Here is a 13,019-nt window from a genome sequence, read left to right on the forward strand (position 1 = left end):
CTGTACCATATTTATTCCTTCTATATACTGTAGAGATCTGTTGGGAGTTCTCTGTACCATATTTATTCCTTCTATATACTGTAGAGATCTGTTGGGAGTTCTCTGTACCATATTTATTCCTTCTATATACTGTAGAGATCTGTTGGGAGTTCTCTGTACCATATATATTCCTTCTGTATACTGTAGAGATCTGTTGGGACCTCTCTGTACCATATTTATTCCTTCTTTATACTGTAGAGATCTGTTGGGAGTTCTCTGTACCATATTTATTCCTTCTATATACTGTAGAGATCTGTTGGGAGTTCTCTGTACCATATATCTCCTGATGCGAACTGGATTCTGATAGAAACTCAACCTGTGCTCCAATCCTTCTTTAACACTGCTCAATACTCAATCTGGAATATTCCTATGGGGTAAGTTGAACAAATTATTTTTCAAAACAAAGTAACTGAACACTTGTATTACTCTTTGCATCCTGATGTCCTAAACCTTTGATATTTTAACTACCAAGGAATTGAGCCTTTGCCACAAACTCTGATTTTCAAATCCTTATATCTTTGCAACCCAATGTCATAGACCTTATTATTTCTAACCATGATAGCTCATGAGATCGTGCCTAATGGTTTGGCATTGATCGATTACTAGCTAGTGTCCGTGTTGACATTGATAGCTCATGAGATCGTACCTAATGGTTTGGCATTGCTCGATTACGAGCTTGTGTCAGAATTTACATAGATAGCTGACGAGATCGTGCCCATTGGTTTGGCATTGATAATTTACAAGCTAGTGTCCGGTTTACATCAATAGCTCATGTGATCGTGCCCTTTGGTTTGGCATGGATCGATTACTAGCTAGTGTCCGTGGTGACATCAATAGCTGACGAGTTCGTGCCCATTGGTTTGGCATTGATAGTTTACAAGCTAGTGTCCGGGTTTAGACATTGACAGCAAAGTGAAACTGAGTTGTACCTGGATAGATACGGGTTTTAGAAACCCTTATGGAGTAGGAAATTTACTACATATCCAGTTTTTATCTTTACAAGATATAAAAGAGGGATTTAAGATAAATTTTTTTTTCCTTGCTAAAGTCAAGATTTCTATAAGAAATCACTAAATATCATTTGGTCAAAAATCGGAATTTTTTTCTGAACACCAAAAATGTTGAAACTATTTCTCAACATTGAGCCAAGGATGATAATAAAATTAATACTGGGACAATATTAAAGGATAAGATTTTGAAAGAGAGCAAGGATATATATGTTCTATAACTCTTGACTAAAACATCAGAAATCTAACTGGTTTCAGATTAGTGAACGGTCCCTTTAACTAGGCTTACTTCTTAAGTTTACAGTTCCCAGTAAAACTTCCCAGCCATTTTTCTTCTCTTCTTCTTTATCTATATTTACTTTCCTAAAGGATTTTAAGAAATCTGGAAAATAGAAACTTCTAATTCTCTTTTACCCGTGAGAATATATAATTGGTAGAAAAAGAATACATAATTTTTGAGAAACATTTTCTATAAACTCAAAGTCTAGCACATCATTGACGTATTGACGTATTGACGTATTGACGTATTGACGCATATTTAGGTGTAAACCTTTAATATTTCATTCCAAGACATTGTTTGAAATATCAGGTCAGAAAGACAAAGAATGAGAAAATTTGAGTTTATTTAGGAAACTTTTTAAAATTTGAAAATCTGTGTTTAAATCCCAACAAATGGACTTTTAGTCAACATTACGATTTTTTAGGTTGAACTCTTATTTGTTTAGGATAACCTCACCTCAATACAAAGTTTCCATTTCTGAGGATTCAAGCTGGGGCTACCAGGTAATAGAATTGATCTTATCTTGAAACAGAATTGATATTGAAACAGAATTGATATTGAAACAGAATTGATATTGAAACAGAATTGATTTTAAAAACACAATTGAACTCGAAAGAAACAGAGTTTTTCTTGAAACAGAGTTGATCTTGAAACAGAATTGATCTTTAAACAGAACTGATATTAAAACAGAATTGATTTTGAATTATAATTGAAAAGAATAGATCTTTAAACAGAATTGATCTTAAAACAAAATTGATTTTAAAATATAATTGAACAGAATTAAGATCTAGACAATAGCATTGTTTTTGAGACAGAATTGAGTTTGAAAGATAATTGATTTAAAAAAGAATTGATCTTGGAACAGAATTGATCTTGAAACAGAATTGATCTTGAAACAAAATTGATTTTGAAACAGAATTGATCTTGAAACAGAATTGATCTTGAAACAGAATTGATTTTGAAACAAAATTGATCTTGAAACAGAATTGAACTTGAAACAGAATTGATCTTGAAACAGAATTGATCTTGAAACAGAATTGATCTTGAAACAGAATTGATCTTGAAACAGAATTGATCTTGAAACAGCTTGAAACAGAATTGATCTTGAAACAGAATTGATCTTGAAACAGAATTGATCTTGAAACAGAATTGATCTTGAAACAGAATTGATCTTGAAACAGAATTAATTTTGAAACAGAATTGATTTTGAGACAGCATTGGTCTTGAAACAGAATTGATCTTGAAACAGAATAAATCTTGACAAGAGCATTGCTCTGGAGACAGAATTGATTTTGAAAGATGACAGATTTCAAAAAGGGTTGATCTTAAATCAGTACGGATCTTGAAATAAAATTGATCTTAAAACAGAATTACTCTTAAAAAAGAAATAATCTAAAAACAGAAATGATCTGGACAAAAGCATTGCCCTGGAAACAAAATAAATTTTAAAACAGAATTGATCTTAAATCAAAATTGATCTTGAAACAAAATTGATCATAGAACAAATTTAATCCTGAAATAGAATTGATCTTGAAACAGAATTGATTTTGAAATAGAATTGATCTTCGCACGAAAATAATTGATCAATTAAACTTATTCTTGAAACTTTAAATGATCTAGAGTCTAGACACGTTTTTAAACAAAATCTAATCTTAAAAGTGAACGTGTTACATAATTGGTCAAATGAAGATTCAAAAAGTAGCGCTGTGAATTGAACATGCTACTATTTTACGACAACATTCCCTTTAATGAGAACCATATTTCATTGTCTTGGTTTAAGCTTGATATTTTGGGTCTGACAAGCCTGAAGCATCTTGTTCTATTTGACAACTTTATTCTCTGAGAAATATGAATAGAATAACCAGAACTTTTCAGGCTGAAATAATAATGTAAACTCTTGATATATAAATACAGGGTAGAGGCTAAAAGTCCCCTAAAAAGCATTATAAATTCTTCAAAGGAATTGAGTCTTTGTAACAGACTCAACTAATCTAATCCCTATATCTTTGCAACCTTATGTGTAAACTTTTTATATTTCAAACTTAGATTCTTTGATCGAACAGAATTCCTAGTTTAAAATATCTAAAGTCTACGACATTGGGTTGTGAAGATATAGGGATTAGAAAATCAGAGTTTGTGGCAATTCCTTAGTAGCGTCGGAGTTATGAACCAAATAAGACCTACATATCTTGATCTCCTTTAATATACTCGTTATCAATTATGTATTTTCATCTAGAATCAATAAATTTATTTCTAAAATAGCATTTTAAAAAGTTTTTATGTTTGCATGCCGATAAAGTACATTTGTGTGATCATTAACAACAACATTTCAAATATCAAATATAGGGTGCAATGCATGTATGTTCAATTAAAAATCATTTTACTTAGAGGGGTCTTATCTAATATGATCCTGTTACCAAATTGTCACTTTCTAAAAATAAAAGTCAAAGTCAAAAATCGTAATTTACTTCAAAAAAGTGTTCTCCGTCTTATTCTCCTCAGTGCTATTTTAAAACGTGGTCTGACATACTTTTTGCTTAATTCTATCAAAATTTCAAAACCATCAAATAATAACCCTTTCTGGAAAAGCTAAACCTAGAGGCCTATTTAATTTGCTAATAATGTTTCATGAAAAAAAAATCTGAAATTATGTTGTCAAGCGAATGCCGCAAACTATTTCTATGGTCAATGACGACTTTCAAATCTTTAATCAATCAATCATTTATTGTGGTTTATTAAGCACTTTATAGTATGCGGTGGATTATGGTGAACTTGAATTCTGACCGCCCTGACCTTTTACTATACCGGCTCGGTTTCAACTTATACGGCGCGGCAAGACTTTTTACTGACCTACCTCACTCACCCCACTAGCTTAGTTTAGTGTGATATATATCTATGATGATAGGAGCAGCTGCAGAGTGTGCTATGGGCCGGAGGGTCTGGTGGCGTAGTGGTGGTCAAGGAGAATGATATCTACTACCGACCCTACCCGGACAAGAAGAAGGTTGTCAGAGTTACAGATACAGGGATTCCAGGAACTATATTTAATGGAGCTCCAGACTGGCTTTATAAAGGTGAGCAATAATATTTTCTATATCTCTTGTAAATAAACTGAACACTGGACTCAACTAAGGCTGGGCAATGTTCCGTTAAGGAATGACAAATTCTTGAAACAACGGAACAATCCGTTAAACAAGGGCAAAAACCATTGGTTTTTAAATCTTGAAAGAACGGAAATATCCTTTCTTAAAAAATCAAAGGTTTATAAATAAACGAACGGGTGTTTAAAGGTTTATGAATAAACGAACGGGTGTGTTTCAAAATAAAGACGAATATAACGAAGTTATGTACCTGAACGTTTGGTTCGAAGCTAAAGAACGTGCGTTAACGAACGGCTTGAAAAAAGTCTTAACGTGACCAGCCCTATCCCTAATCCTTATCTTTGAAACATGATGAAGTTAACCTTCCATGTTTCAAAGTTTGACTCTTGATCTATCATTAGATTGAAATATCGATGGTTTCCCTTACAACATTAGATTTCAAAAGTCCATTTTTTTTCTAAATTTACCAATTACAGACTTTTACGTTTAACTTTAAAACCCTGAAAGGGCATAAACCAGTCATGGGATTATGGGAGGTCCTGCACAAAAATGAGAAAAATCGGTTTGGGTGATAGACATTTTTTTTTAACAAACAATCACCAATATTGGCTCATTATTTTGTATCTTTTACACATATTAATATTAATCAACGTCAATTTTTATTAATTAATATCATTTAATTATGTTTGACATTAGTGTTTATTTGGAGAAAAGCGGAGAGAAAAAAGAAAATGATATTGAATCTGCCCACAAACTCAGATTTATTAATTCCTAAATCTTTGCAATCCGATGTCACAGACCTTATTTTAACAAATGAATTCTGTAAGATCAAATAATCTAAGTCTTAAATAATAAATGATATTTTACTCACTATGCAGCGTCTGAACTAATTAAATTGGACCAATATTGTTAGTAGAAAGATTAAAGAAGGGGGCAATGTACAATACTTTAAATCAGAACTATAACATAATACACATATACGAAGAAATTGATTCATTTTTTACAAACTCAAATTTGCAAAGCCCTTATATCTTTGCAACCCAATGTCAGAAACCTTACATATTTCAAACTAAGAATTATGTTGTCATATCAAATTGTAGAACTTTGAAAAATCAAAGGTTAAAACCTTCAGGTTGTGAAGAAATAGGGACATGAAAATTTAGGTTTGTGGCAAAAATTAGATTCTTTTATTTTTCACAAAAAAAAACTAGAAAAGTTTTCCAGGAAAATTGTTACCGGCTTTAAAATGCACTCTTGTATGAACTGAACTCTAGAGATTAAATTAACTAATTAATTTTCAGATTTAAAGGATTTTAAAAATGTATTATAAGAATGACTTTCTGAATTCAAAATTTTATTTGTCTATTTTAAAGTAGAATTTTATTAAATTAAAGAATAATATTCTCGAAGATATTTTTAGATATTTAATTTCGGGACCAGAGGACATTCGTGATCCTATGTCGGATAAAATCATATTCGACGCCATGACAAGCCCCACAAAATGTCTTGGCTCATTCTGTTCAGCTTTTTTGACGTTGATAACAAACACACGAATGCCACACATACAAGGAAAATGTGTAAAATACAGGGTTACCCACAAGGGATGAGACTGTAAAGACGACCTAAAGAAATTGAGTCTTTTCTACAAACTCTACTTTTCGACTCCCTATATCTTTGCAACCCAAGTCGTAGACCATAGATATTTTAAACTATGAATTCTGTTAGATGAAATAATCTAAGTTTGAAATATCAAAGGCTGCAAAGATACAGGAATTTAAAAAATTTGAGTTTGTAACAAAGACTCAGTTCCTAAAAATTGCCGGACACGATAAATGTGACCAAAAAAAAGCATAAATTTCATAAAGTCGTCTTTTATAAGTCTCATCCTTTGGGTGAAATGGAATCGCCTCAACATGGAAACGACTCAACACGGAAACGGATCAAAAATACGCGGAACCCCCTCAAAAACCTGTTTTTTTGAGGCATTACCGCGATTTCTTCAAATTTTTCGGAAATCCCTCTAAATTCAAATTTTGAGGAGTTTTCTATTTTTTTTATCGATTTCCCAGAATTGTATATCCGTTTCCTCTTTATTTTATTCAAATATTTTTGGGGGGATTCCCAATATTTTTGGTCCGTTTCCTCATTTTTTTTATCCGTTTCCGCTTTTTTCAAAAACTTTTAAATTGATATGTTTCCTCATATTTTTAATCGGTTTTCTCAAATTTTAGATCCGTTTCCTCATATTTTTGATCCGTTTCCGCTTTTTTCAAAAACTTTAAAAATCACATTTTGTTGATCGGTTTCCTCAAATTTTAGGTCCGTTTCCTCATATTTTTTAGCCGTTTCCGTTTTTTTAAAAACTTTAAAAATCTCATTTTGTTGATCGGTTTCCTCAAATGTTAGGTCCGTTTCCTCATATTTTTGATCCGTTTCCTTTTTTTCAAAAATCTTTTATTGTTGATCAGTTTCTACAGTTTACAGAACCATAAAAATCTACTATTACTTTTTAGCAATTTCTTTTCATTTCGCTTAGTTTTTGATCCATTGTTGGGTTTAGATCAAACTTAAAAAAAAACTTGTGAAAAGAGAGACCTCCGGAGCCTCCTGATGTACGCAATACCTTCCGAGCCCCGTAAAACTGTCTTTAAGCCTTTGCCATTCTGTCTCCATGCCTTCATTTTGATCCCAAATTTTACAACAGGAAAACTATTTCAAAAGACTGCTATTTATGTCTTTTAAACAAGTTAAGATCAATTGAATAAATTAATATTTCAACTTTGTAGATTAATCGATTCTCTAAACTTTTGTGGAGTATACTATAAGGTACATTTTGATTTTTGCTTGGTTCAGCCATAGAAATATTAAATTATAGGACACATCTTTCATGCATTATTTTAACTCGCGCTCCGATATGTTATCTAATTATGTAACGTGTAAATGTTTTGTTGAAATTACAACATTGTCAATGTTTGAATGCATAATTTTTTTCGTTAAATTCATTTAGTCAAACCTAAAAAAATAGTTCTCTGTAATACTGTAAATCGTTTTAACTTCATAGTCCAAAATACTTGAAAAAGGATTTATTTCTACAATAAAACAAACTTAAATGTGGGAAAAAAAGTAAAAAAAAATGTATCCGCAAATTACAAGTGAATGTACTATCATGCTATCATCGTACAACCTTTTTTGTAAAAATAAAACCATCAATTTTTTATCTTTAACATAATCGTGATACGGAGATAATACATATGTAAATTTTAAAAAAAATATTTTGTGTGAAGCATAAATAAAAATATGTAACCCTCAAATTTTATAGTCCGACTGAGAAGCTAGATCAGAACCAGAACCTGTCTCTGGAAACGGACCTAAAATATGAGGAAACCGATCAACAAATTATGATTTTTTAAGTTTTTGAAAAAAGCGGAAACGGATCAAAAATATGAGGAAACGGACCTAAAATTTGAGGAAACCGATCAACAAATTGAGATTTTTAAAGTTTTTAAAAAAAGCGGAAACGGATCAAAAATATGAGGAAACGCACCTAAAATTTGAGGAAACCGATAACAAAATTGAGATTTTTAAAGTTTTTAAAAAAAGCTGAAACGGATCAAAAATATGAGGAAACTGATCTAAAATTTGAGGAAACCCATCAAAAAAATGTGATTTTTAAAGTTTATGAAAAAAGCGGAAACGGATCAAAAATATGAGGAAACTGACCTAAAATTTGAGGAAAACCGATCAACAAATTGAGATTTTTAAAGTTTTTAACAAAAGCGGAAACGGATCAAAAATATAAGGAAACGGACCTAAAATTTGAGGAAACCGATCAACAAATTGAAATTTTTAAGTTTTTGAAAAAAGCGGAAACGGATCAAAAATATGAGGAAACGGACCTAAAATTTGAGTTTGTTTGTATCCAATAAACGTTAAAACGGCTGAACCGATCAGGCCCTTTTTTACGTGGTTCTTCACAAGGAAAGTCTGTGGTGGGTTGATGTTTTAAAAAATGTAAATTTTTAACAAATTCGTAAATTTGAAAATGATACAATCCCTTTAATTTAATCTATTTATAGAACGAATCCTGGGTCCTAGATCTGGTATCTGGGTGTCTTCGGATCACATGAATATGGTTTACTCTAGTATTAACTGCTCCAGGTATAACTGTAGGATACAAAGACTCCCCCCCCCCGGTTTAATTACGACACGGGTCTAAGCTATCGTTGGGCCTTACGGCATGGGGGTTCGGATTCTAGCTGAATCTTATTTTCCACAGAGTTGAGTTCAAAAAAACTGGTTTAATATTTGGCGGATTTTCATTGTTGGAATTGGCGCATTCCGGGTTTTTATGAGAACAAAACTCAACATTGAGCCTTATTCTCTATCAAAACCAACCAAGTTTAAAATATACGCTGTTCTGTTGAAACCTTAAGAACCATTGAAAACCCACTTTTCCTTAAAAATTAGGCTAGAACTGAAAATTGCAAATTTTGTCATTACAATTTTGCAAATTTTCTGTGATTCAATCTTTATAAAATTTTAGATTTTGATAGAAATAATTTATATACAAATGTTTGCATTTCTGAACTTTTGATTTTGAGTTGCGGATTTTTTTAACCTTTGGAATACCAAAAAAAAAAAAATTTCAAAAACTATTGAAAAAACGCCATACAGGACAGTTGCACAAATCAACCTTTTTTTTTTGACTTACTCTGTATATGGTTAAGATAGCACGTGAAACTAACAATAATGTACATCTTGTTTTTATCGACATAATGTCAGTCATATTTTTATTAATAATGAATAACCGAGTAATGAACCGGATACATTAAGATGTAATCACCTTGGTTTCTTTACTAATTATTTATAATATCATTTATATTTTATAATTAATAATACAGAAAATGTAGTTCTGCTGATTAAAAATATAATTTCCAGGGTTGGATTGCTCCGGTATCCTCATATATTGAACGGAGAAGCGTCTGTTAAAGATCTATCCATCAAATTCCCTAAGGTAAGAATTTAAAGGGACAGTGGTGTTTAAAGGGAGTGTTCGCGATAAATGAAAGGGGGCTTTCGGCGAAAAATAAGCGCTTTTGACCGCTACTATCTGTTGCGTCTATAAGGAGCAAATTGTTATAAACGACCCCTGCTGAAGAACGTATAGCGTCCATACAAATTCAGAAAGTTGCAATGTTCAACTCGGATGGTAAAATAATGAATTCAAGTCCAAACAAATCATTCAGATATTACAAACAATAGTCATCGATTATTTTTCGACTCATTCGTATATCGCTGGCGCTGGATTTTCGAACATTCCTGGAAAATATGAAAATGTCGTTTCATTATCAAAAATCCTCGAAACAGGAATAAATGTTTTCAAAAGTAACTATCAGATCATTAAAATTAAATATTATAAGATATCAACTATTTACGAATGCGTCGAAAAATTATCGATGATTATTGGTTGTTTTTTCATTGAAAAAGAATGAATATATTCTAGAAATAAGATTTTATCCTGCATGAGTTGAAATTTAAACTTTTTATCAATTTAAAACTTACGTTAAACACATCCAAGGAACATGTGACATGAATATAAATATCAAAAGAAAAACGTAATTTCATAAAAAAGTTCATCGCTTCAAAGAACCATGAATCTAATAAATCTAACCTGTAAAGTCGTCTTTGAAATATCTTTTTTTTTGTTGAGTAACTCACCTTTTTAAAGTACTGCCGACGTGATATAAAAAATTGCATGTCTGAATCACAACCGTACTTATTGAACTTTAAAATGATTAATGTATGGAAAGATATCGCCGTTTTTCTCACTAGAATTCAACAAATACTAAAAAAAATCCTTCCTAGTCTCTGCTGCGTAATTTAGCAAGTTATGAAATATAGGATAAAAATTATTAATTTTGAGGATAAAAAAAACATACAAAGATATTTACATCATCATGAGACAAAGGTTTAAAATCTATGAATTAGAATTACTTCTACAAACCGTTAAAAGTCTCATCCTTTCCTGGTGACCCTGTTGTATTCTATCACGAGCATTTGCTATCGACTCACTTACTATCAGCCTTATTTACTATCAGCCTCATTAAATATCAGCCTCATTTGTTATCAACTCACTTGCAATCAGCCTTATTTACTATCAGCCTCACTTGCTATCAATTCACTTACCATCAGCCTCATTTGCTATCAGCCTCACTTGCTATCAATTCACTTTCTATCTATTTCACTTTCAATCTGTTTCACTTGCTCTCGGCCTTATTGCGCCCAGAGTATACTTGCTTTCGCAACACTTGTTATCCGGTCAATTTTCTATCAGGCCTCACTTGCTATCAAAAGCTTTTTTTTCTCTCCAGTCTCAACTGCTATCAATGCTCATCTGTTAACCGAAATTAGTTACTATCTAAATACGTTGCTATCAAAATTAATAGTTTTCTAAATGAGTTGCTGTCAAAACCAGTTTTTAGTTGCTATCATAAACAATTGTTGCTTTCTAAAAAAATTGCTATCAAAACCAGTCCTATCTTGCTATCATAAACTTGTTGCTTTCTAAATAAGTTGCTATTATAAAACCTGTTCTTAGTTGCTATCATAAACTTGGTGCTTTCTAAATAAGTTGCTATTAAAACCTATCTTGCTATCATAAACTTGTTGCTTTCTAAATAAGTTGCTATTATAAAACCTGTTCTTAGTTGCTATCATAAACTTGGTGCTTTCTAAATAAGTTGCTATTAAAACCTGTTCTTAGTTGCTATCATAAACTTGGTGCTTTCTAAATAAGTTGCTATCAAAACCTGTTCTTAGTTGCTATCATAAACTTGGTGTTTTCTAAATAAGTTGTTATCAAAACCTGTTCGTTGGATTCCTGTATTTCTGGCACCTGCAGGTGGAATGTGTATTGTATGTCTTGTCTTAGTAGATAAAATACAAGTAGTTATTGCTATCTTTTAAAAAGTTGGTGCCTTTACTTGAGAAGACAAAACGAGTCGGTTCCATGCCTACGCAAAATTAGCTCTAGAATTAAGCATTCCAAATTTTAAGAAATTTTTTTCATTTTCACGGATTTCTTGGAAAGAAATTGGCAAAGTAAGGATTGAGAGCAACTTAAAAATTTTATAGCAAACGATAATTGATAACAAAATTGTTGATGGCAACTAAGTTTGATAGCAAGTTGGCCTGATCGCAAATTGGCCTGATAGCAAATGCGTCGATAGCAGTTGAGGCCGGATAACAAATTAGTCTTGATAGCAAAAGAATGTGATCGCAACTGAGTTGATAGTAAATAAGTTTGATTGCAAATATTTATATAGCGCTGGAGGCTTATATAAAGTGATTTTAATTGCAAGTGAATTGAAAGCAAATGTTGATAGCAGTGGAGGCCGGATAGCAAATGAATGTGATCGCAAATGAGTTGATAGTAAATGAGTTTGATTGCAAATGTTTATATAGTACTGGAGGCTTATATAAAGTGATTTTAATTGCAAGAGAGTTGATAGGAAGTGAGTTGATAGCAAATGCTCGTGCTCTTGTGTTGTATGGACCAGTATAAAAATATATTTTCGGTATAAAGTTCTGTGAATGGTTTATAACGTTAATATAAATATTATACTCTCCATAATATTTTTCAAATATTTCAATAATATTGATAATAATTTTAAAATTTATCGAAAATATACAGAGTGAGTCAAAAAAAAGTGTGATTTGTGGCGCCTGGTGCAAAATTGTACTTTTTTGAGCAACTCTCCTGTATGGTGGGTTTTCAATATTTTTTGAAAAGGAATTGAGTCTTTGTCACAAACTATGATTTTTTAATCCCTATTTCTTTGCAGCCCAATGTCGTAGATCTTAAATATTTCAAACTATAAATTCTGTCAGTTCAAATAATCTAAGTTTGAAATATCAAAGGATAACACCATCAGGTTGCAAATATAAAGGGATTAGTAAATTTGAGTGTGTGGCAAAAACTCAATTCCTTTGTAATTTTTTGGTACTAAAATGGCCTGAAAGAAAATCCGCGAACATTTTTATCTCTCAAAATCAAAAGTTCAGAAAAGCAAAAATGTATACATTACCTATTTATATCGAAATATAAAATTTTATTAAGATTGAATCACAGAATCACAGAAAATTCGCAAAATTGTAATAACAAAATTCGCAATTTTTAGTTCTGTTCTAAATTTTAAAGAAAAGTTATTCAAATTATCTAGGTCCTTTATTCTTAGTTTATTCTTAAGTATTAAATATACGCTGTTCGTTTGAAACCATAAGAACCATTGAACAACTATTTTTCCATAAAAATTATGCCAGAACTGAAAATTGCGAATTTTCTTATTACAATTTTGCAAATTTTCTGAGATTCTGTGATTTAATCCTTTTAAAATTTTAGATTTCGATTTATCAATTTATTTGCACATTTTTGTTTTTCTGAACTTTCGATTTTGTGAGAAAAAAAATCGCGGATTTTTTTTTGGGTCATTGAATTACCAAAAAAAATTTAAAATTTTCAAAAAATATTGATAAAACACCATACAAGAGAGTTGGACAAAAAAGAGTACAATTTTGCAACAGGCGCCGCAA

The 13,019-nt window shown here is 31.4% G+C and overlaps 1 protein-coding gene across 1 annotated transcript in view; it reads left to right on the forward strand.

The window, feature by feature from the left end:
• The window catches only part of LOC111695810 (inactive dipeptidyl peptidase 10), a 48,478-nt gene that overhangs the window by 5,488 nt on the left and 29,971 nt on the right, over positions 1-13,019 (forward strand). Inside the window, exons 4-8 of the mRNA XM_023465251.1 lie at positions 289-413; positions 1,772-1,829; positions 4,232-4,400; positions 8,504-8,585; positions 9,366-9,441. Of these exons, the coding sequence (XP_023321019.1) occupies positions 289-413; positions 1,772-1,829; positions 4,232-4,400; positions 8,504-8,585; positions 9,366-9,441 (510 nt within the window). The remainder of the gene's footprint in view (positions 1-288; positions 414-1,771; positions 1,830-4,231; positions 4,401-8,503; positions 8,586-9,365; positions 9,442-13,019) is intronic.

The sequence above is a fragment of the Eurytemora carolleeae genome, unplaced genomic scaffold (genome assembly GCF_000591075.1).
Source record: "Eurytemora carolleeae unplaced genomic scaffold, Eaff_2.0 scaffold56, whole genome shotgun sequence".
Taxonomy (NCBI): Eukaryota; Metazoa; Arthropoda; class Copepoda; order Calanoida; family Temoridae; genus Eurytemora; species Eurytemora carolleeae.